At 47.2% G+C, this 25,528-nt stretch overlaps 1 protein-coding gene, 1 long non-coding RNA gene and 1 pseudogene across 2 annotated transcripts in view; 1 reads left to right on the top strand and 2 right to left on the bottom strand.

Annotated features, from left to right (window-relative positions):
• The window catches only part of Btnl4 (butyrophilin-like 4), a 13,492-nt gene extending 3,684 nt beyond the window's left edge, over positions 1 to 9,808 (bottom strand). Inside the window, 9 exon segments of the mRNA NM_001166354.2 lie at positions 610 to 636; positions 2,229 to 2,255; positions 2,337 to 2,357; positions 2,565 to 2,765; positions 2,879 to 3,160; positions 4,463 to 4,813; positions 5,933 to 6,027; positions 6,961 to 7,147; positions 9,426 to 9,808. Of these exon segments, the coding sequence (NP_001159826.1) occupies positions 610 to 636; positions 2,229 to 2,255; positions 2,337 to 2,357; positions 2,565 to 2,765; positions 2,879 to 3,160; positions 4,463 to 4,813; positions 5,933 to 6,017 (994 nt within the window). The 5' untranslated portion in view covers positions 6,018 to 6,027; positions 6,961 to 7,147; positions 9,426 to 9,808.
• On the bottom strand, positions 9,421 to 25,528 carry Cyp21a1-ps (cytochrome P450, family 21, subfamily a, polypeptide 1, pseudogene; annotated as a pseudogene).
• LOC147998534 (uncharacterized) lies at positions 17,504 to 24,877 on the top strand. The gene is made up of 2 exons (XR_015645582.1): positions 17,504 to 17,904; positions 23,336 to 24,877. It is a non-coding gene; the product is annotated as an uncharacterized LOC147998534 (long non-coding RNA).

The following is a 25,528-nucleotide window of genomic DNA, read 5'->3' as shown; positions in this document are numbered from 1 at the left end:
ACACACACACAGAGAGAGATAGACACACAGACAGAGAATGGAAGAAAAAAGGAATCTTTGAAAGAGGTTTTGTCCTCTCTCCTAATGGACCCTGTCCTGTGCAGGTCTCCTTGGAGCAGTCACAGCCTCTGACAGCTCAAGACGATGACAACTACTTCCTGCTGGCTTCAATGTCAGCTCGAAACAAGGTAGGCTCATCTGGGGACAAGGAACCTGAATAGGGAAAGTGCTTCCATAGCACTGACCTAGAGGCAAGCATGTGGGACCTTGTCTTGACTGCTGACTGATATGGGAGAACCCAGCCCATGTGGGCACTGCCATCCCTTGGCAGGTGGTTTTAGGATTTGGGAGAAAAGAAACTGAGCAAGCCACAGGAAGCAATCTGCTGAGCAGCACTCCTCCATGGCTCCTGCCTCATCTCCTGCCTCCAGGTTCCTGCCTGTTGGGTTCCTGCCTTGACTTGCTGTGTTGATAGACTGGAAATGAGAATCAAGTAAACTCTTTCCTCCTTGAGGAAATGCTCTGGTCTTGGTGTTTTATTATAGCAGGAGAACCCCTAACTAAGACCCGAGCTCAGGCCAGAGGGAACACTCTATAATAGCCACATACCTGCATACAGATGCGCCTTCCTCCAGGCTGTAAATGAACACACTCTGGTGAGAACCCATTCAAAATAGCCCCATTCAGAGAGTTTGTGAAACCTTCCTCCATCCATTCTAAAATGAGTCTATGCCTAGGAACAGAGAGAACCCTGAGAACCTGACTCCTGAGAGTTGCAGGGACAACAGAGTGTTGTGGAAAATTCCCAGAAAAACAGATCAGAAAGATGTCATTGTGAGCTAAAATCTCCCATTGCCCCCTGTTCTGTATGGCTTTTTAAATTTTGTTTTTTTGAAATGTGTTTATCTTACATATATGATTGCTCTATGTGCATGTACACCTGCACAACAGAAGAGGACATCCAATGATATTACAGATGGTTGTGAGCCACCATGTGCTTGCTGGGAATTGAACTCAGGACCTCAGGATGTACACATAGTGCTCTTAACCTTTGAGCTATCTCTGCAGCCCTTCTGTGCGGCTGTCAGCTGTAAAATAGCTACATCTAATTCAAAAAGAAAAACAATGATAGGCGTAGTTTTCACATTACTATTCTAAACTTATTCAGTGTCACTGTTAAGCAAAATATTGCAACACAAGTAAATATCTTAGACAAGAAATTAAAGTTATTCCATAATCATCAGAAAACATTACTACATCAGCTCTTTTTTAAAAGAGCTATTTGGAAGTGTGTTGAAGAATAGAATGTGTACTAGTGTGGATATATAATGAATTTTTGGAGAAATTCCCAGTGTTCCTTGGGTAAAACATCTTTAAAGCCAGGTACAGCTATACCAGAGCACCAACATTCCAATCTCCTTCCTGTTGAGGACAGACACCCAAGTCTCTGCCCATCACCTTCATCAACACCTTCAGGAGCGTTTGTCAGTGTTCAAAGCTAGAGTCATGTGAGAGCAGGGAGCCTCAAATGAGAAGATGGTTCCAATAGACTGGCTGTAGGAAAGCAGTGAGGTATTTTCTTGATTGATTGATTGATTGATTGATTGATGATTGATTGATGATTGATTGATTTACACACAAGGAGCCTGCCACTGTGGGCAGTGCCACATCTATACAGGTGATCCTGTACAGGGCCAGCAAGAAACTTGAAGAAGCCATTGGGAACAAGCAAGGAACCAGCCTTGCCCTGTGGTCTCTGCTTCAGTTCCTGATCCAAGTCCCTGTGCTAGGTCCTGAGTTGAGTCTGAGACAAGGTTTTCCCCAATAGCAAACTATGATTCAAAAATGTGTATGACAAATATAACATCCCCTCTCCTAATTACCTTAGTGTATTACAGCAAGAGAAACCTAACTAACATACATCCTTTAAAGACATCTTACTGCTGCCGTTTGCTCAGACAGAAGCTGTGTCAGGTGCAGACAGAGGTCTAGAGGTACTGAAACCTGAGGCACCAATATATTTGGCAGGAATTGGTTGAATTAAGACCTAGGGACCAGGACAAACCAAAGAGTCACATATTTTCCAGCTCTGGGCAGAGAACAGGTGTCTAAATACCAGGCTTCCACCTCCCAGAACCTTCCACTTCTGTCCTCAGGAAGGAACCCATACTGCCTAGAATTAAGGAGAGGGCACTCAGGAATGATGGGACACTGGGACAGTCACTCACCTCGATTGTAGGCAGCTTTCCTCCGATCTGGAAAGCAACACACAGGAGTCAAGAAAATGGCTGGGCTCGAGAGGGCACTAGAGGGCTCAGAAGGAAAACAAGACTCACCAAGCTCCTCCCTGAGTGCACCTGAAAAACATCGAGGAGAGAGGGTCTGTACACTTGGGAGGAAGAAACGAAACACAGTGTGGGTGCCTGACACTCTGGACTGCAGACCACCCGAACCAAAGGACTACACCCCTTCACTCTGGGGATGTTAGGCCACCTATCCTGATCCCAGAACACCAGGCCCTCCTGGGGACTCTGAATCTGTCCTTCGCAGCTGTGGTGACTCACTAGCAGTCCTGAGAGCATCCTCCTTTGTCATCTGTGACTCATCCTTCTCAAGCTGAAAATGGCTCCATTTCCACTGCAACCTCAGCCTTGCAGAATGTGCTCTCATGAGAAGACAGCTTGTGAGTAACAATAGAACTTGCATCATTTTCAGGATCTCAGAAATATCTGCCTTCCAGGGAGAGGCCTGAGGGAAGAAGGGCTCTGGGGCCCAGGCAGAGAGCCAGTGATTAGTGAAGCTGAAGAAAGACAGACCAGCACCTTCCAGGAAGACCATACACTTCCCAGTCCCTGTACAAGTGAGGGACAGCTCTCACCTGGGATGACCATGGCCATGGCTTTCTCCTGACCCAAGATGGGATTGAAGGTGGAGCAGGTCACATTCCTCACAGAGCTGTCTCTCAGCACCAGTGAGGTCTCTGTGCTGAACAGCCCTTCAGCATCTTCATGGAGGGTCTCTGAGGATGCTGGGAGATCCTCTCCTCTGGAGTCTCTCCAGTGCACCTGGGGCTCCGGGTACCACCCTGAAGTCATGCACACAACACACACTCCACCTTCTTCTGGACCTTTGATGTACACTTCAGGGACAGAGCCCATCGCTGCAGGACAGATGTGAACACACAAGAAGCCATTTAGATTGAGGGACCCTGGGACAAATTCTGTGACTCACAGGATCCTTTCACAGGGCAGATGGGAATTGAAGAGGAAAGGCTTTCCTGGATTAGGCCTAGGCTGCTCCCCTGTTGCCTGACAGAGGAAAGATAAGAGAGCCCACTGTGAGGAACAGAACAAAGGAGTAGGAGGCAGTGCTGACGCTAAGGTCCTGTTCCCCAGATGGTTCGTGATCAATCAGTAAAGGAAGCCATGGGCCAATTCCCAGTCAGAAGGTAGAGGCAGGAATTCTGGATCCCTAGAGGTAGGAGAGAGACACAGGGAAGAGTAAGGAGTTCACCATGATTTGAGGTGAGAACCAGGCAAACATGTGACATCTCAAACAGGAATAGCCATACAGCTGCTCTACCTCGTGGGTGGTCAGGGGAGTTTAGCAACCAAAGAATGGGGCAGTTGGGAGAGACAGATAAGAAAAATTAGTATGGTGAAGATATTCCTGGCAGAAGAGAGTAGTGTCCAGTAATTGTCCCAGAAGACAGGTCGTAAAGGAACAAACGGTGTGTGTGTGTGTTTTGTCCCAAGATTGAAGGGAGGCCGGGTGGGGCCTGGTAGTGCAGTCCACTTCCTGGAGAAAGGTGAGTAGAGTGGAAGGACTACACACTACTCACAGGCATCACTTTTAACAATGCAAAATCCTGAGAAATCTGAAGGATGTTGAACACAGGAGCCCTGAGATGGAAACTAGTGCTCCATGTGTCCACTCTCCACACATCTGTGACCATCATGGCAGGCTCACACCCAGCTCTCCTCTCCAGGGAAGTCAGACCCTGAGCTTCCTTCCTTCCTCTCCTCAACCACTTGCCTTTAGCATTGACCATCACTTGTCACTGACAACTCCCTCAGCCACTCTGATTTTCCTGCCAACACCTCTAAAATATACATTTCAACTGCTGGTATTTTCATAACACTGACATAATCCCCAATTCACAGAACTAGACACAGCACATTTTAGGACAATCCACGTATACAATATAGGTAGAATTTATCCATGGACAAACTTACTACCTGTTTCTCACCTCAAAATGGGAAATTAAAAATAAGTAGAGATTAAAATGAGAGACCTGAGCATGCATGTGAGCCCAGCACAACAGACAAGCTCAAGGACAGTCTGGCAAACATGAGAACTTCTCTCAAAGCATAAAAGAAAGGAAGGGCTGGGTGATGTGATCTGTGTTTCCTCCCACACACAGGTCACCCAAGGTTTTTAGAACAGGGATCAGTTAACCCACCTGCCACCTTCAGTTCCAAGATGGCCTCCTCATGGAAGTGTCCCTGTTTGAAGTGGCAGACGTATATCCCACTATCTGACATCTGGACATTCTGGATCCTCACAGCAGCCTTGCCTTCATGGAACTGGTCCTTCACCAATGAGGTGCGCTGTGAATACCCAGGCAACTGCCCTTCCTTCTGCTCCTCTTGGTCCCGATAGACAAATACTGCTTCTGAGAATCTGGTGCGGAACCACCTCAGCTCCTCCATGTTCTCCACACTCATGACTGGAAACACGGAGCAGGGAAGGATGGCTTCCCCACCCAGTGTGGCGACAATGGGGTCTGAGGGACCAAAGACCAGGAAATCCTCTGTGGACACAGATGTAGCAGTGAGAGGCTGGAGGGACACAGGGCAGTGCACAGAACACACTCTGAAGAAGAATATCATGACAGGAGAACACGAGGGGTAGATTGCTCTAGGCATTGTGCATCAGGCATTCATGAGTAACTTAACCAATGTAGGAATGGACAAGTTACCTTTGGACACAGCAGTGCCCTCCATAAATGATGCAAAAAAAAAAACTCTGCTACCTATGACCCTGGCCCCAGACCCTTCCATGAAGGAATCCCTTCTGGAATCTTTCTCCAGCTTGCATTTACTTCCTCACCAGGCAGCTGAATCGTCACTGAGAATTCTAATGTCAGTGTGTTGTGGTAGGTTCAAAATCATAAACCTATAAAGATCTCTACCGATGCTCACACCATATAGGTGTGAAACAGGGGTACTGAGTGGTCTCAAACAAGACCCAGGAAAGTTCCCATAACCAATGCTAAATTCCATTATCAGCCAATTTCTTCATCAACTGAATAAAGAAAATATTAAAACAGAGAACCGAGGATGAAGAGATGACTGAAAAACTAAGATCCCAGAGATTCCTGCAGAGGACACAGGTTCAAATCCCAGCCCAAACAGGGGGGGTTCATGACACTCAGTGTCACTCTTCTGGATTCTGGGGGCATCATATATGTTACATGGACACGCATTCTGGGGTGATTTCTCTGAACGAGCCACCTACACTCCAGGTGCCCCAGTGACTTCCTGGTACAGAAGAAAGATTGAGTGCCTCTCCCTGGGGCCTTGGCCATGTAAACCCCAAGGACTTTGTCACAGGGACTGTGGCCCCACAAGCTCCTTGTCACTGCGCACTGCTCCACTTGTGTCTAGCACACTGCTGCCACTAGAGAATCCAGGACACAGGAGTGCTCTCTCCCAACCCCAAGTTCTGACCCTTACATGGACACAAAGAATCTGCCTGCTCTGCTCATGGGTCAATGCTGACTTTGTCTCCCACCAAGGTACCCCAGGCCATCGGGGTTCCCCCAACTCAGTCCTCCTCTACCCAGCTCCTGCACATCTGAGCTGCAGAGCTCCTGGCACATCCTAGCCACTGTAGGGAGACACGGGAAGGGAGAGCACGACAGACTCACTTGCGGTTACCAAGCTAGTCATCTGTGTAAGGACCAACAGGCACAAGATATGGAAGAGCAGAGAGGGCTTGCAACAATTTTCCATGTCCGCTGAGCTGAAGAGAGAAACCAGAGTGGTAGATAAACACCCTGGGGCAGGCAGCAGAAGGCAAAATCAAGCCAGATGTTGGACCCCCTCATCAGAGACTGCATTGCTGAGGGTGCAAATCAATCCACAGGACTGACTTATCTGTGCACACAGGGTGAAGGCTCCCCACAAGCCAACACTGACAAATGGCCCAACATGGGCTGCTCTCAGCCCTGCAGAAGACTGGGAGGCTGGGGACATCAAGTCATCTGAGAAGAAGCTATTACTTTATTCCCCACCCAGTCCCAGCTCTAGAGCAACCAAGCTCTACACAGAAATATAGGCCCTTCCTGTCCCATGGCCTTGGGGAGAGCCCAGTATAGACACCATGACTCCAACTCCCCCTTAGCCACATACTGCCTGTGACCCCAACACATGGAGCCTGGGCCCAGCCCCATCCTCAGGAATACCTTGGACCCTGTATTCTATGGCTCCACACCTGTGACCAGCCCCTTACGGGCAGATCAGAGACACAGATCTCTGAGAAGGCTGACATGGCCATCACAAAAGCCTTGTTCTGGATCTTGGTTGTGGAGTTTGTCTACACTTCTGTTCCAGCCCAGCCTGAGCCATGGTTCCTGAAATGACTTTACATGACAGGCATCATACACACATGTCCCACAACACAGGTTTATCCTCATAGTCTCTGTTGGTAAAGACCAAGCTGGGTGTACACAGGGTTCTAAAGAACAAGAACTTCATTAAAGAACAGCTTCTTCCCAAACCACCTGCTGCTTGGAAGGAGAAGGGGTGGGGAGGGAGCCTAAGGGAGAAGGGAAACAGAGGCTCTCTGAGCTGTCTCCATGCTCACCCACCAGGAAGGTGACCTTTTGGGACTCACTCAACCTAATCTTCTCTCTGCTTCTTCTGCAGGCCCCAGTTGTCTTCAATGCCCACCTACCTGCTTCTCTTGGCTCTCAGCTTTGAAAGGCCGTGACTTCATCAGGAACAGCTCAGGGCAAAGGTAACACAGCAAACCCCAAATCTTCCTCTCACACCTCAGCCCTGCTCCAAGAGGCTCTCACAGCTCTAAGCTTGGCTCTTCTCAAAGTCAGCAGTGGGTCTCCACATCTCCAGAATCATGGTTTCTAGAGCAGAGGACAAGAGTACAGCATTACCCAAGTTGTCACCACCACTCCTGAGACAATGACAAAGGTGACAATGAGGATGACCAAAACAGGCTCACACACGGACCAGGGCACGGCAATGGTCACGCCTATTCAAGCAGCGCCCTTTGAGCCAACAGAGCGATTACAGTTTCAGCCACTGAAAGCAAAAGTTCCAGCAGTGTGAACAGGGTGTGTTCCTTCTGTACGTGGTGTTCTAGGGGGAAGAGGTGAAGGTTCACCTCACCACCCCAACCGCAATCCCACCCTGGCCACTTCCCACGCTGTCCAATGGAAAGAATCCTAAGACCCCCATTTATGGAAATTTTAAAAGATGACAGAAAGAAGACAAGAGATCTTTACTGAATCTGTTTTCAGCATCAGGAGCGGCTCACATCTGCACACCCCAGACTTATGTCAACTCCTGTCACAGCTCCAAACCCACATGGTGTCATGAGCCCAGGTCTAGCTCCAGTAACTGCTGAGGTGAGGGGCAGGTGCTTTGTCTTCCTTAAACATGTAGTTCCTACCACAGTCCCTGCCTCATCTGCAGCCCAGCCCAACCCCAGCTCCTAACATCACAGACTCAGCAGAAACCTTCGAGGGACCTTGGACTCCAGGGGCCTGTCTGTAAACAAACCTTATCTCCTTCTCAGTCCCCAGCCCATGTCTCCCAAAGGGGAGGACCAGTTAAGGCAGTCACCAGGAGCTGACAGAGAGACTTAGTGGACACTGAGGAAACCAGTATGGGATGCCCATTGTGTCTTCTCCCAGGGCATCACAGTCACAGGCAGCTGCATCGACAGTAAGTGCTAATAAAGAAGGCAGCGATGACTGCTCTTATAGTCACATGATCCTGACTCTGTACACTAACCCTAACCATAACCCATCCTAAGGGTCCTAACCATAACCATAACCTGGACCTGAACCATAAGTGTTCTAACCCAAACCCTACCATCCCGAACACCAGCACCATAACCCTAAAACTGACCATAACCCTCCCCCTAACCCTAACACTAACCCTAGCAAAGCTACCCTCTATCCATAGCCATAGCTTCTCTAAGGTAGAGGCTAGACCATCAGGAACTCAAGGGCATCCTTAGCTACATAGTGAGTTCAAAGTCAGCCTGAGCTATGTGAACCCTGTCTCAAACCCTGGAGTCTGAGTGACACAGCACACGTCTTTACACCAGCAATGGTGGAGTGCATGAATCACTGTATCTTTTAGTCCAGCCTGGGCTACTCATCCAGTTCCAGGACACCTCTGTAGTGGGCTCCTCACTCAAAAAGAAAAAAAAGACCATGGGTTCGGTCCCCAGCTCCTAAATAAGGAAAGAAAAGAAAAAAAGGAAAAAGAAAGAAGGAAAGAGATAGAGAGTGAAGAAGAGAGGAAGGAAGGGAGGGAAGAGTCACCAGCAAAACAATGGGTGACACCACAATTAAGTAGATAGAAAGCATTAGCTACCGAGCCTGACATCCTGAGTTGGATTGTAGATCCACATGAGGGTAAGAACAGACCTGACCGCCATCCTGTGACCTCCGTGAGTGAGACAAGGCAGGGCACACTGGTTCCTATTTGATTGTACTCACACAAATGCCCACACTATACACCCAAGAGTAAATGAAGAATCCTCTTCAAAGATTCATTTCTGTTCAGTGTGGGTGGCTGTTTTTGCCTGCATGTGCTTATGGGCATCTCATGTGTGCCTGGGGCTCAGGATCAGTAGGGGGCATTAGAGGAGGTGAAATGGAGCTACGGGGGTTTGTGCACAGTTGTATGGGTGCTGGGAACTGAACCCACGTCCTCTGCATGAGCAGCAAACACTCTTATCCACTGAGCCCACTCTCCAGTCCCATGAAGAATTGTTTGCATTGGGACAAGTAAAAGGCTTTTCTCAAGTGCTCTCTTTTTCTGGTGATGTTTGATTGCTATCATTTGTAGCATGAAGAGAAAACAACGAATATGGTACTGGGGTAGTTCTGGCAAACTGGTGTTGGTGTAGACACAGGGTCACTAGGATATGACTCTTGGTAGTCAGTTTGATGATATATGGAAGAAGAAGGAGAAGGGTAAGGGAAAGGAGGAGGAGGGGGAGGGGAGAAGGAGGGGAAGGGGAGGGGGAGAAGGAGGAGGGGGAGGGGGGAGAAGGAGAAGGAGGAGGAAAGGAGGAGGAGGAAGAAGAGGGGGGAGGAGGAGGAGAAGGAGGAGGAGGGGGAGAAGGAGGAGGAGGAGGAGGAAAACTGTGTCCCAACCCCTTACCATCTAGTATCTGGGGTCAGCCAGTGAAGTCCACCCACTTTTGGATCAAGGCCTCCTCAATGGTTTTGTTAGAGTTCAGCACCACCGCATCTGAGGAGAAACGGCAGTGTCAGAAGGGAAGAAGGGCTCACACAAAGACAGAAGACTGGCTTACCTTGTAGCCCCAAGCGATCCTGTAGATGGGCCCAAGTTTCTGAGCCAGGCCAAACAGGTGGAGGGGAAGATTAGTGTCAACAACGGGGCTGGGTGTACCTGGAAGAGAATGGGGGACAAGGGACACGAAGAAGGGCACCAAGACAAGAATCTGGTCAAGGCAACAATTTTATTTTTCCCCAAGGCTGAATTTATACCATAACATGGGTAACAGAGGGAGGGGGGAAGTGTGAAACATTTACGCAGGCCAAGGACACAGAATTCGTGTGATCAGGGAGTAGGCTGATGTTGACAGGATGTTGGAAAGGTCACAGGTTTGTCATATTATTAGTCAGCAGGAGAACTTTATCATATTATTATTTATCTTGACCACCAGATTTGTATTAGTCTTCTGCAGCTGGCTGGGGATTTTCCATGAACCCAGTCATACTTAATTCTAACCATAATAATAACATCAATAATGGAGGGCTTCAACGGCATCTCTCCCAACATCTCCCCCTTCCTTATAGTCAAATGAAAAGGTGGCCAAACAGCCATGCTGTCCTCAAATGAGCCCCTCGGGAACTGCATCTGTCTTAGGTTGGAGTGATATTTGTCACATGGCCAAGAGAACCTTGTGGCCAGGGTCCATCAAGGGATAAGGCAGCAGCTAATGGCATTCCTCCTGTCTTGGGCCCTTTATTAGTGAATATATCACTCTTTTACCCAACATTGACTGTCCAGCTCAGCACGCAGGGGTGACAATTCATTGATTGTTCAGCAAAGGCATCAGGACAGCAGGCAGAAAAGAATGTTGGCCTCATTTGGCTAAAGGACAAAAATGTCCTTGCCTGGTCTGGGAGGAGATGTGTAGGTGAGCTTGGCCCTCACCAAAGGCATCCTCCATAGCTAGCCTATGATAATATACCTGAATAGGTTTTGCTGCTATATTCTCTACCTGTTGTCTAACAAAGCTGCTTAAATGATTAAATGTCCAAGGGCCAAAAGATATAAGCAAAAGAAGGCCTACTAGGGGGTCCAACAGAGACCAATTTTGATACCAGTTCTCAGCTTTTTCTCTTCCTCATTTTCTCTTTTTTAAGCCTTCTCTGACCTGTTTTCATGCTCTCTTTAACCATATTCTATGACACAGGAAGTATCCAAGCACTGCCTTTTCTCTCACAAACCAGAATTCAACTCAAAGTTGGGAAATTAAAGGTAAAAAGCCAATCAGAAAGAAGCACACTTGTTATCACGTATGGTTTATGTAAAAGAGGGGCCCAGACAATTGTTCTTTCTGATTAACCTCTGACTCTTAAAGACAGTGTGGGGTCAAAATTAAAATATTCAGATATACTTAAAACTCTGCTCTATTTTGGATAGACGTGGAAGTTTAAAAATTGAATGAATTTATATGATTGTAAATGTTTACCGTGAAATATCACAGAAGGGATGCCACCAGGCAGGGAATTACAATTTTAACTGATATTAAACATCTTAAATAACTTGGAGAAACCTCAGCATTGAATTATAACCATCAGGAAAAAAAATTAAAGACATAAATAGGTATCCCATGCATGTTATGTCAGAAATAAGCAATTCGGTACATACAGTATCAATGACTGAAAGTTAAATAATATGTTGATACAAAGAAATAAAGATAACATGTTGATTGACATTGTTGAAATTCCCAAAATTAATTCCAATAGACAATTCAATTTGGGTTCCTGCAACAATCATAATTTCATTATCCAAAAAGCTAAACCCTACGAAATGTATCACATTGTAGAAAAATACATATCTCAGCTGTCGTGGAGTGGGTGGCAGAGCTTGTCGCGCCCACCTCGTCTGGCAAGGAAGACGCAACACCGTCGGATCCTTGTCAACAACCTTTATTGCAGGACACCTTCATTGCTGATACGGGGACCCCAAGCAGCAAAAGCGCTCACCTTATATACACAAACAGGCTGGGACTATGTTAATTGTCTTTCAGGGATTGGTGGAGCACGAATCACCCCACTATCACCCCACTATCACCCCTGCTACTTGTCCTCCAGGGATTGGCGGAGAATGAATCACCTCACTAGCATGGTACCGCCCCCTCATTAGCATATTACCGGCCAACTGACACCAGGTGCAAAACCTGCACATGCACAGTACTGTTGTTCACCACTGGAGGGCGCCCTACATCGCCCCCTTTTTTGTTTAATAAAATGACTGGTCTAGATCTGGGTGTCAGGTCAATCTTGTCATTGCTCCTGTCTTAGGTCGTTCTCATCCAAACTCGGCCTTATCCGTCATAGAGTTACCCTATCACCACTGGGCTCCATGTCTTAGGTTGGTCCGAGCTCAAAGAAAGTTGCCCGTCTCTGGATACAATGACTCCACATGACAGTGACAAAAATGATCTACGGCGAACTCTTTTTTTTGGGGGGGGGGTTTCTTTTTTTTTTTTTTTTTTTTTGGAGCTGGGGACCGTAGGGCGAACTCTTAATCTTTCAAAGAAGCCAGCCATATGTTGGGAGAAGCACCATGCTCTATAGCGGTCATAGCCTGGTAAACAACCTCTTTGTGTCTGGCATGTTCTCTTTTTAAACGGCCAATAACCCAGAGACCTACTCCGCATCCCAGGAGGACAATAGCTCCCCAGGCAAACATGCCCGCCCACTCCTTAAAAAGGGAGAAAGCATTGGTAATCCATGAGGTCAAATCTTCAACTGTGATGGGGTCCAACCTAGTGCTGTTGAGGACAGCAATCTGCATCAGCAAGTGTCTTGATAGTTGCTCTGTTTTCATGGACCAGTTTCCTTTCAGATAATTCGAGATTTCTTTGCTCTGTTGAAAATGCTAAGAAAAGTTAGCTCGCAAAGGAATAATGCATAAACTCTAAAGGAGGAAACGCAAGACAGCTGCGTCATATGACACAGTGCTTCAATTTGTTCTTGATAATGATTGTCAAACTCTCAATCAAAACTGCAGCGTAATATGGCCCAATCATCTATCAAGGCACACAATGTTTCTATCTGAGCTGTTGTATATGGTATAATAATTTTCTTGGGAAAAATACCTAAATGCTGAATACAAGATTTTACGCCTAATACAGCAAGCTGTGCAACAGCAGAAGGGTAATATTCAAGGGTCTTATTAATCCCATCTCTTTCCACACCTCTGGGCAAAAGGAAGTAGCTTTTGTAGGCTTCACCATCCTTTTATGTTGAGGGTTATACGGAGGTACTGTTGGTATAACTGCTTTCTTGCCTAATTATCTGCCTCGTTGCCATGTGCACTAGCATGTGGCCAGTCTGGATCATATCTCTCCCTCTCACACTGAGCAGCCTCTTCCTCGAGATCAGCCTCATCATCCCAAAATCCAGTCTCCAAAACACCGAGTCTATCCTTCATGCGACAAGGTTTGACTGCCAATTCCTACATATGAACGCATGATGGTGCAGTCTCCAATACCCCAACAAAGAGACATTGTCTTAAAATCTTTTTGAAGCCTGGTTTCTAGGATAAGATTTCCAAAAAAAATCATCCCAATTTAGACCTGTTTCCCTAGATTGGTTCATGCCACATGTTGTCTAGAATGACTCCATCCAAATTTACCAGTTTTATGTCAACTTTCTGTTACCAATGTTACATTTTTTAACCATATCCAATAACTTAAAAGCCAATAGTCCACAACCAAGGCATGTAGAGAATATTTATACATTTAAAACCAATCAGAAAACAAAATTGAAGTGGCTACACATACCTTAGCTACAGGTGCAAGGCTCCAAGGGCTGATTGAAACTGCTTTTTTAAGAGAAGCACCTTGTCACCTGCTAAATCTCCTTGAGACCAGGAATCCAAGTAGGCACACTCTATACAATTCTCAAGACAAAAGTTTATCTTTTTGTTTGATTCTTCTGAATAAATTTTCAGGCAGTCTACCTCTATCAAATCTGATCAGTATGACTCTGTGAGGTTTCCAGAGCCTAGTCACACCTTTTAAAAACACAAAGACAAAATCTTTCTCCCAAAATACTGTGTTCCTTTTATCTCCTTTTCTTTTCTTTTTTTCTTTCGAGACCTTTTCTCCCTCCAACATACTTTCGTGTTGCTCTGCAAGGACCCTATGACCTGTCCTAACGGCTTCCTCACATCTTTTATCCTCCAAGCAGGCAGGGACCATTCGCCAAAGAGGTTTTGGTCCGGGCTTAAGCTTGCTGTCTGTGGCTTCTCTATCCCACACAAAGAAAAAAAGAAACAAAATTACAAGCCCTACCCACAAAGGATCAATTGGAAACAACATTGCCGTAGTTCCCAAACCTTTCCACCTCTATACCAAGGCTTTCAGCTTCACAAACCTCTCGGCCTCTATACCAAGACTTTCAACTTCACTAACCTCTCGGCCTCTATACCAAGGCTTTCAACTTCACTAACCTCTCGGCCTCTATACCAAGGCTTTCAACTTCTCTGCTTACCTCCAGAGAACTTTCTTCATCGTCTCTGCTTACCTCCAGAGAACCTTATCTTCCCTTATCCGAGAATTTATCGATGTCGCCGTCCTGAATCTGAAGACTTCTGGATCCACGAGAATATTCTCGGGTCACCGTACGGGGCCACCAGTTGTTGCGCCCACCTCGTCCAGCAAGGAAGACGCAACACCGTCGGATCCTTGTCAACAGCCTTTATTGCAGGACACCTTCATTGCTGATACGGGGACCCCAAGCAGCAAAAGCGCTCGCCTTATATACACAACAGGCTGTGGTCGTACTACTTGTCCTTCAGGGATTGGCGGAGCATGAATCACCCCACTATCACCCCTGCTACTTGTCTTGGCAGAGAATGAATCACCTCACTAGCATGGTACCGCCCCCTCATTAGCATATTACCGGCCAACTGACACCAGGTGCAAAACCTGCGCATGCGCAGTGCCGTTGTTTACCACTGGAGGGCGCCCTACAAGAGCTTCCAGTTCTTCTTGTGCGACGGCAATGGACTCGAAACGGTGCAGTTCTTTGAGCAAGCAGCCCCTCTCGGTGGAGTGCAGGCTGTAGATGAAGTCACATGTGTGCCCTGTGCCGTGTTCAGTGCCTCCGTGGGCTCCTTCTTGGGGTCAGTGCCCAGAAGCCAGGAGTAAAAATGCATAGGCTCTTTTAACAATTTTATGGTAAATATAATCTCTGTATCAGCACCTGATTGAAACATTCTAAGTCCCCAAGTATATCCACGTGTCCAATCCTGGTTTCAAACCGTGGAGGTAAATTTAATATTTAGGGCGATGCACCATCCCCTTGTTTTAGAATTAAAACCTTCACAATGGGAATCTGGGACATGCATATTAGTAGGATGGGAGGTATTATAAGTCAAAACAACAAGGTGTATTAGGTGATAAAATTCTTAAAAACAAAAGAAAGGGGCCCAGGCAAGAAAGCTAGGGTGTGGCCTGGTGAGAGCTGGTGGAACAACCAGATCAGGTGACAAATAGCATTCAGTCACACAGCTAAATGAGGAAGCTTTCCTGGGATGAAAAGGCCATTGCAAAAATGAGCGCAAGCTTTGTGCCTGTGAAACAGAAAGGCGAGCAGAGGGGCAGCTGGTCTGTTCCTGGCTGTCTCTCTGGACTTAGATTTTGCTTAAGGAGTACCTCCCTTCAGTGTCAGCTCCGTGGCTCTGCCTCTCAAGAGACCCAGCCTCCAAACGTCACTAGGCTTCCAGTAAGAACTCTTAACAAAAGGATGGAGAGATAGTTAGGACCTGGGTACTAGATGCCAAGTGGCTGACAAAAGAATTGTATGTCTCGTCCGCTTTAGGGGGGACGTTTCTTCCAGGCTGTCAGACATGCCTGGCAACCTTGAGTCAAAAGACCAGGAGAAAATAGCATCTGAGTATTGAAGGAGGCTCGGCGGGGGGGGGGGGGTGATCCGTTTGAAGCCTCGGGTATCAGAGATTACGCTATAGTCAGAGATGACTGGCTATAAGGACTCTTTCTGCTGCCATTCCTGAGGCAGGTGTACACAGTTGAGCGGGACTTCCTGACTCTTATATCCAATATAGAGTTTGCTAACACTGGAATATTGATCTTTAATAGAACTACAGCCCTCCCAGGACTGCAGTAGTAGCCCTTCGCCAAGCTGTCTCACTGGGTTAGAGGTCCATGGAAAAGAAAACATTGATCCTGACCTTGGCCACAGCCTCCAGTTGGAGTAAGCTGAAGAGCCGGTGCCAAGACTTTCTCCTGTTATCATCCTAGAGTAAGTAAAGCCTGTTCTGTCTGGCAAAACAAAGTTCCTCGAAGTTTGCTGCAGACTCTTTCTGAAACTACTTTAGGGGATCCCTGCCCCCCAACCTGGGGCATTTTGACCACAGGGGCAGGAACTGACTGCTGCGGGAATAGGATCAGAGGCACTCTTTATGTCAATGATGACTAACGGGGAAGATGACTTAATGTTGGAGACAGACTCCTCTCTTGGAATAGGGCCAGCAGATAAGACAGGCTCCCTTAATGAACGCTCTCCTTCTGTGAGCAAGTGTTGACGGTCTGGCCACTGAAGGCAGAGACTGGAATTTTTTTTCAGGGCCAAAAGTCTCATCTTTAGAAGCTGTGACTTCTAAGCAACAGGGAGATCCTTTCTTCAGGATCCAAGGCAAAGCTTTCAGGTTCTTGTTTGTGCCTACTTCAGACAGGGTCACTCGCTAACATGGAGTCCTTCATGCACATGTGTGATGAACTGTTAGCAGCAGCTAGGCTGGACAAGGGAAGCAAAGGGAGGGGCATCTCTCCTTGGGGAGGAGGCTCAAGAGAGAAAGACAAAACTCCCAGGCAGAAACAAATTATTTCCAAGTTGAGGACCAAGTAAAACTCTTTGACAAACAAAACAAACAGTTCCGTGATTTCAAACACAGTCTTCAGGCCAAGTCCAAAAACGAAACAAAAGCCAAAAAGACACTCGACAATACCACAGAAAACAAACTAGACAAACAAGACCAAGACAAGGCATCCTATAAGCGATTTCCACAGATGCCTGATACCTTCAGTAAGTGGCCCAAACTGCAGCTTAACCTTAGCTGCTTCCAGGATGAGGCGGACCATCTGATCCCACCTCCCAACGGGATTCTAGAGTTTCCTCTAGATTCCTTTCTTCTCCTAGAGCATCCTTCAGGGCCTGTGGCCTGTGACAACTAGCACATCTGCCTGTCACAGCTATAAGCCCTTCATGGGACCCATAGCAACCACCAAGGGGAGTCTAACCCCTGGGAGGGGGACTCGAACCCCCCTCTGAAGGGACTTGAACCCTTCAGACAGCAGACACAGAACACAAAACACAGATTTACTCGAGCTTACCTCCGATCTCTTTGCCAATTGTGGTCTGGGAGGAGTGCAGTTCCCAGCTGATGCACCAAAATGTTGTAAGACCCCGTAATGGCCTTACCTCAGGAGCGCCACCCACAGAGCACAGATTGACAAAGTGACTGCTGCAATAGCATGAGGGTGTAAGGTTTTTAATCCACATACATGGGGTTGCTCATCCACGCAGGGAGAGGCAACCTTGAACCCAAAAAGCACACAATTTTTATTCATTACAGAGGGAAGACTTCAGCAACAAGGTTAGCCGATCCCCTAAACATTCACTAATTCTGCACTATCTTTTGTATCAATTGTTTCCTCCTGGGGCAACAATGGACAAATATTTCCTACAAAGTATAAGAATTTCTTTAAATCTTTTTTCTTAACCCTATTCTTCTCGTCCTGAGTGACTCCCTGAGTCCTGTCACAAAAGGTGACTGTAGAATGCTTGTCCCATCACTCACCACTAAGATCTGCGTCGTCAGGGGAGAAACACACACCAAGCCTCTGAACCAAGGTCGGGAAGTCCATGGTTGCCAGAAGCGGGGGAGCAAAGACTCCGAGGGGAGAGCAAAGGCTCCGACAAACAAGGAAGACAGGCCTGCCTATTCACGGGGGACGACTGTGGGGAGCGGGTGTATCGGTAATCCCAAGATGGCGCCCGGGACTGCTGCGAGTCTTACGACTAGCACCTTAAAGTAAGCCATGCCCCCTCGTGAGAGCTGCGCAGGCGCACCATGACGATAGATCAGGCCATGTGACGTGGACCTATGAACGGAGGTTACACAGACTGGACGGTTGAGGCGGAGTTGAGGGAGGTTATGAGGGAGTGCGCTCGGGGGCTGGAGAGAGATTGTTGCTGCTTGCATGCTAAAAGGTTCCTGAATAAACTGACTGCTTTGAGAAGAACGTCGTGGTATCGCTCCTTTCCTGCTGGTCGGGGTTGGAAGCAACAAGTGGTGGCCCGTACGGGGATATTCATTCAGAACTCATCGCAGTCAGGGTGGCTAGCCGGTAAGTTTCCAGGTAAGTGGGACAAGTTAAGTTCTCGGATTGAGACAATAAGGTTCCAGGTTTTGGGACGAGGGTTAAGTTCTCGGATTAAGACAGTAAGGTTCCCGGTTTTGGGACAAGTTACACCAAGCGCAATGGGGAACTTGACCTCCGCTCAGACAGTTCGCCAAGCCCTCAAGGATTTGTTGAAAGCGAAAGGAATCAGGCTAAAGGAAGACACAGTGGAGAATTTTTTAAAAGCAGTGGACCAGGTTGCTCCATGGTTTCCTGTAACATGACACCTGACGATGCCCAGTTGGGGAAAATTAGGGAAAGACTTGAGGTTTGCCGAGGAGCAGGGGGTTTTACCAAAAGGAGTAATGCCAGTATGGAAATTAGTGAAAAATTGTATAGGAGACAAGGAAAGATATGGTGCAGAGCAAAAAAAGGGCAATGAGGTGTTAAGTCAGGTTAGAGAGGAACGCTCCCAAAGATCGGAGACCGAGGGAACTTCTAGCGAGGGAGATAAGTCAAAGACGATCTGGAGAGCATTGCAGACAGCTTAGAGAAAGTAAAGCTGAAGGTAGAGCCATCAGCTCCTGTAGGGAGCGGCGCGGTAAAACAAAGATGGCGCCGACATCCAGTCCCATCTGGTAGTAAACAACTTATCGTGCATGCGCAGGCTTGTCCCCTTGCCAGGGCGGCTGTAGGATCCGGCGCCCTCCTGTGGTACACAACAGTACTGCGCATACGTGGGTTTGCACCTGGCGTCAGTCTGGCCGGGGCGGTACCATGCTGTTGGGGTGATTCGTGCTTCGCCAATCCCTGGAGGACAAGTAGCAGGGGTGATAGTGGGGTGATTCATGCTCCGCCAATCCCTGAAGGACAAGTAGTACGACCACAGCCTGTTGTGTATATAAGGCGAGCGCCTTTGCCGCTCGAGGTCCCCGTATCAACAATGAGGTGGTCCTGCAATAAAGGCTGTTGAGAAGAATCCGACCGTGTTGTGTCTTCCTTGCTGGCCGAGGTGGGCACAACAAGCTCCGGGGCCGCCTCATCCACCGCTGTACGCTCCGGGCGGGACAGAGGGATGTAGTCTACACCCGGAAACCTGGAGGGAACTGCGAGCCCAATGCTTCCCTGTATTTCAGGATGCGCAGGGCAATCGCACACATGAGCCACTGGACTGGAAGATCGTCCAAAGACTGGCCGAAGGAGTTTCCGCATACAGTGTTACCGCTGCTTATGTAGTGGCGCAGTTAGAATCCTTACATTGCTTTTGTATGACTCCTAGCAATTGGCAGAATCTGGCTCGTGCCTGTCTGACATCAGGCCAGTATTTGGACTAGAAAGCATACTTTCCTGAGTTTGCCGCCGAGCAGGCTGTGGTCAACGCTCGTAACGGGCAGCAAGCTTGGGATCAGGACATGTTGCTAGGACAAGGGAGATTTGCAGCAGCTCAGATCAATTATCCTCTTCAAGTATATGAACAAATCAACACCATAGGGACCAGGGCATGGAAATCCCTTCCTAATAGAGGAGAGGTGAGCGGAAAATTGACTAAGATCATCCAGGGACCCTCTGAGCCCTTTGCAGATTACGTGGCTTGTATAGTGGAGGCGGGAGGCTGGGTCTTTGGGGATCCTGATACCACCATGCCACTGTTGAAATGGCTTATCTTTGAGCAGTGTAATAAAGAGTGCAGACAAGCTATTACTCCATATAAGGGAAAAGGCTTAGAGGTGTGGATGAAGCTCTGCAGGGACTTGGGGGGGCCTTTGTCTAATTCAGGGTTGGCTGCTGCCATCATGCAGATGTCCCAAGGACAGAATGGCCAAAAGAATAATAACTGCTTTAAATGTGGGCAGCCTGGCCATATGAGGCGCCAATGCCCACAGCTAAAAGGAAAAGGGGATCAACAGCCTAAGATGCCTGGACTATGCCCCAAATGCAGAAAAGGTAATCACTGGGCCAATGAGTGCCAGTCGGTTAAGGACATTCACGGGTAGACACTTAATACTGGTGCCTGGCCAAAAAACTTGAGGAGGGGCCCCCAACCCAAGGCCCGCAAATATATGGGGCGGTGTCAGAAGGATGGCCCAACCTGAATCCTCCGATGCACTGGGGCCACCCCGGAGAGCAACAAAAGGAAGTGCAGGACTTGACCTTAGTTCCACCACCAGACTCATATTAACCCCCCGAATGGGAACTCAATTAGTGGATACAGATTTTCAGGGCCCTTTACCTGCTGATACAGTGGGATTGATTTTAGGAAGAAACTCTGTTACCATGCAAGGGTTAATAGTTCATCCCAGGATGATTGATCCAGATTTTACCGGACAGGTTAAAATAATGGTGTCTTCCCCTAGAGGTATCGTTGTGATATCTCCAGGGGATAGGATAGCTCAATTGCTCCTTTTATCTAGCTATCACTCTAAATTTCCTGCTAAAGATTTGGAACGAGGAAGTAAGGGCTTTGGCTCAACCAGGGTCTCTAACAACTTTTGTTCCTTGGACCTTGACACTCGACCACTGTTAAAACTGTCTATTGAAGGGAAATCCATATCCCGCCTCCTAGATACTGGTGCTGATCGTAGTATCATCAGCATCAAGGATTGGTCCACTGGGTAGCCAAGACAACAGTCAGAGCAAACACTGAGAGGACTAGGATATGCTCAGATGCCAGAAATGAGCTCTCATATCCTACATTGGAAGGATGACGAGGGACATTCTGGTGAGTTTCAACCATATGTATTGGCCATTCCAGTGTCCTTATGGAGTCGGGACCTGATGAAAGAAATGGGCTTTATTTTAACCAATGAAGGGAGCTACAGCACACAGGCCCAGGATATGATGATGGGAATGGGCTATGTCCCTGGAAGGGGGCTAGGCCACTGTTTACAGGGCAAAGCCTCCCCTGTGACGGTCCGCAAAAAGACTGATCGTGGCGGGCTGGGTTTTTCATAGGGGCCACTGAGGAGGCTTTATCCATTACATGGAAAACTGAGGATCCGGTGTGGGTTCCTCAGTGGCCACTTCCCTCAGAAAAGTTGAATGCTGTCCAGGAATTGGTACAAGAACAGCTAGAATTGGGCCATATACTTCCTTCTACTTCCCCCTGGAATACTCCTACATTTGTTATAAAGAAAAAATCAGGAAAATGGAGACTTTTACATGACCTGAGAGAAATAAATAGACAAATGGTTTTGATGGTCTCGGTACAGAGAGGGCTACCATTCCCATCTACTTTGCCCAAAAATTGGCCTATAATAGTTTGAGATATTAAAGATTGTTTTTTCTCAATTCCTTTGCATCAGAATGATATGGTTAGGTTTGCCTTCACTGTTCCTTCTCAAAATCATGAAGAGCCTGATAAAAGGTTTGAGTGAACGGTTCTGCTACAGGGTATGGCAAATAGTCCTACTATGTGTCAACTATATGTTGATACAGCCTTAAAAGGGGTTAGACAGAGATTTCCTATGGTGAAATGTTATCATTACATGGATGACATCCTTATTGCGGCTCCCAGAGAGGAGTTGCTTGATGAAGCGTATAGCTTCGTGGTTACACAGCTACAGGAAAGGAACTTAGTTGTGGCCCCGGAAAAGGTACAAAAGGGCTTAGTAGTAAACTATTTAGGGGCAAAAATAACTGCAGATTCAGTGACCCCACAAAAGATCCACATTCATACTGATAAGTTATGTACCTTAAATGATTTTCAAAAATTATCGGGTTCAAAAACATTCAGTGGGTTCGACCTTATTTGTCTTTAACCAATAAACAATTGCAGCCACTATATGACCTTTTGCCAGGCGATACTGACTTGAATTCTCCCAAACATCTTACTGACGCTGCCAGAGCAGCTTTGAGTTTGGTGGAGGAGGGCATTAAAGTTGCTGCTTTGAAGCACCGAGATGAGTCACAGCCTATTGTATTGTGTATCCTGCCAACAGAATTACAGCCAACAGGGGTCTTATGGCAAGGGGCTCCCTTGCTTTGGATACATCCAAAGATCTCCCCAGCTAAAACGCTTGTTCATTATCCCACCTCGGTGGCCCAATTAGCTTTGCTTGGTATTCAGCAATGTGTACAATTTTTTGGCATCCCGCCAGGAACTTTAACAGTTCCTTATAATGTTAAACAGTTAAAAGTGTTGTCAGACACAGTAGATGATTGGGCTACTGTAAGGTGCAGTTTTCAAGGTAACATTGATAGTCGTTTTCCCAAGGACCCAATATTGCAATTGATTACAGCTCATCCTGTGATTTTTTTCCTCATATTACTTCTAAACATCCCTTAACAGATGCTCTGCTCATCTTTACAGATGGTTCCAAGACGGGTTGTGGAGCATATGTAGTTCCAGGAGCAGCACCAGTTACTATACTATTTCCCCCTGCATCACCCCAAATTATTGAGTTACAAATTGTGATTAAGGTGTTTGAATTATTTCCAGGCCCTTTTAATTTGATCTCTGATAGCCAATATGTTGTTAATATGTTACAATGTTTGGAGGTGGTGGGCAAAGTTAATTTAACATCTACCATTGGAAAATTGGTTCTAGCATTACAAGACTTAATTTTGCGTAGGTCTTCACCTTTTTTTGCACAACATATCCATGCTCATACCAGGTTGCCTGGACCCCTAGCTGAGAGGAATGATATTGTAGATAAAGCCTCAAAGGCATGCATGGCCTTTTTCATTGCTTCACCTGTTGCATTGGCTCAAGATTTTCATTCACATTTTCATGTTAATTCAAAGACCCTGTCATCCCTTTAATATTTCTCAAGCGGAAGCAAGGGATATTGCAAAAATGTGCCAAACATGTGCGCCATTATTGCCTCAGACTGGAGTGGGAGTCAATCCACACGGGTTGTGCCCTCTACACCTATGGCAAATGGATGTTACCCACTTTCCAGAATTTGGAAAGTTAAAATATCTTCATGTTTCCATTGATACAGCTTCTGGAGTTGTTTTTGCCTCTCTGCATACAGGAGAGAAGGCACGTCACGTGATTGCACATTGCTTTGAAGCTTGGAGTGCCTGGGGGCAGCCTAAAGAATTGAAAACTGATAATGGGCCAACTTATACTTCTGCCTCTTTTGTGTCCTTTTGTAAAATGATGGGTGTTCGATTGACCCATGGATTACCCTATAACCCTCAGGGTCAGGGCATTATTGAACAACCCTATCTCACCCTAAAAGAATGTTTAATTAAACAAAAGGGGGGAATTGCCTCCGCTGGCTCCAACCCTAGGGAAAGATTAGCCATTGCTCTCTTTACCTTGAATTTTTTAAATGAAGATAAGCAGGGTCAGGTTGCAGCCGAGCGTCACGTCAACCCTGATGTTTCTCCTAAGGGCATGGTGATGTGGAAGGATGTTTTAACTGGTTGTTGGAAGGGCCCTGACCCAGTGTTGGTCTGGGCAAGAGGGTCTGTTTGTGTGTCTCCTCAGGATCATCGGCAGCTGCTGTGGGTCCCGGAGAGGCTGACCAGAGTGGTCCAAGATGAACGAAAGGAGGATACTATGAATGTTCCTGTTGTTGCCGATGCTTCCTGCGGTGATGGCTGAAGACCTACGCTGAGGACTTTTATCTGTATTTCCCAAACCCCTGCCATTGACACATTCGGCACAAGTGTTTCCCCGGTTTTTCTCTTCTAATGCTTTGTTACAGTTACCCTTTTTGCCATGGGATGGAGAAATAGCACCTATCAATGATTCATTGCAGCTTCAGCTGAAATGATAATCAATCAGCTGCATGGTGTGACATGCCTATCAATAGTTCTACCAAAACTAATGCCACATGGATTCGAAGGGTGTCACCTGCCAGTATTTCCAAAGGCAATGATACCATGCCTTCCCAACTTAGATGGGCTCCCTTTTGCAAGGGTACCCGTGAGTCACTTCCGCCATGGACTGGGTGTCAGGATAGAAAGGCAACATGGGCTGTAAAGAAGTATTTTACCTTTTCTCCTTATATTAGCACAGCCCATAATGGCTCATTTTCAGGGTATAATTGGACTTATCAGAATCCTGCTCAGGCAGTAGCTAGTAATCCTTTCAATGTGTGGTTGTTATGTGGAGTGAATGGTATTTACACAGATATCTCTCCTCTGAGCAGGTTAGTGGGAAGGGGTTGGGGTAATGTAAGCTTTCATTGGAATGGATCTATAGGGTTTGAAACCTCTGTTTCTCAACTTGCTTATGGGCTTAATGTTTCCTTTAAGGCTACGCCTGTCTGTATATGGCCTCCTTTTGTGTTTATTGTACTGGTTCGGGAGCTTAGACAATCTATCGTCCATATCAATTCCACCCGTGTGGACGTATCTTTAGCTGGAGGACTGGACGGTTGGATCACCACAGCTGCCTCTCGGCTAAAAGAATGGGCAGAACTCACTGGACTCGCCCTGTGCCTGATTCTTAGGTGCGTCCTGGCCTTTTGGTGCATTTGCCGTATGCGGTTTCATCAACGAAGACCTCAAGCCTTAATGATTCAAGCTTTTGCAGCAGTGGAGACAGGACAGTCTCCTTAAGTGTGGCTTGGTATGCTAGAGAAGTAGTCAATGACGGGTAAAACTCCCTGGGCGTGTCACCAACCTAAGACAGGGATCAAACCTAAGCTGTTTGTCTCCCGATGATGGGTAAGGGGCATTGCTGCAGGGGGCAACCTAAGACAGGCATTCTCTCTGCCAAAAACATAAAGAAGGGGGAGATATAGGGAGCAGGTGCAGCGGCAATCCCAAGATGGCGTCCAGGACTTCTGCCGAGTCTTATGACTAGCACCTGAAAGTAAGCCACGCCCCATCGTGAGAGCTGCGCAGGTGCACCATGATAGATCAGGCCATGTGACGTGGACCTATGAACGGAGGTTACGCAGACTGGACGGTTGAGGCGGAGTTGAGGGAGGTTATAAGGGAGGGCGCTCAGAGGGCTGGAGAGAGACATTGTTGCTGTTTGCATGCTAAAAGGTTCCTGAATAAACTGCTTTGAGAAGAACGTCGTGGTGTCGCTCCTTTCCTGCTGGTCGTGGTTGGAAGTGACAGACGACGTTCTCCTCCAGAAGACCTCCAAACAGCTTCACGCTGGGCGCCATTAATCAATGAGGGCAGCTGAGGGTACCTGGAAGAGAATGGGGTACAAGGGATATGAAGAAGGACGCCAAGACAAGAGTCTGGTCAAGGCAACAATTTTATATTTCCCCAAGGCTGAATTTATACCATAACATGGGTAACAGAGGGAGGGGGGAAGTGTGAAACATTTACGCAGGCCAAGGACACAGTATTCGTGTGGTCAGGGAACCGGCTGATGTTGACAGGATGTCAGAAAGGTCACAGGTTTGTCATATTATTAGTCAGCAGGAGAACTTTATCATATTATTATTTATCTTGACCACCAGATTTGTATTAATCTTCTGCAGCTGGCTGGGGATTTTCTATGAACCCAGTCATACTTAATTCTAACCATAAAAATAACATCAATAATGGAGGGCTTCAAGTGCATCGCTCCCAAGAGTTTAGGCCGTAGAAAGTGCAGAAACCCCGGGGGGCAGAGGCGGGAGGCGGAGTTTCCAGAGCTTCCACTGACCCCACAGCCAGCGGGTGCCAGCTAGCAGCAGCAGCAGCAGCCCAGGTAGCAGCATGGCCCAAC

This window comes from Rattus norvegicus, chromosome 20 (genome assembly GCF_021556685.1).
Source record: "Rattus norvegicus strain SHRSP/BbbUtx chromosome 20, alternate assembly SHRSP_T2T, whole genome shotgun sequence".
NCBI classification, from domain to species: Eukaryota; Metazoa; Chordata; class Mammalia; order Rodentia; family Muridae; genus Rattus; species Rattus norvegicus.
Note: the sequence above shows the minus strand (reverse complement) of the source record. Positions and strands in the feature narration are given on the sequence as shown.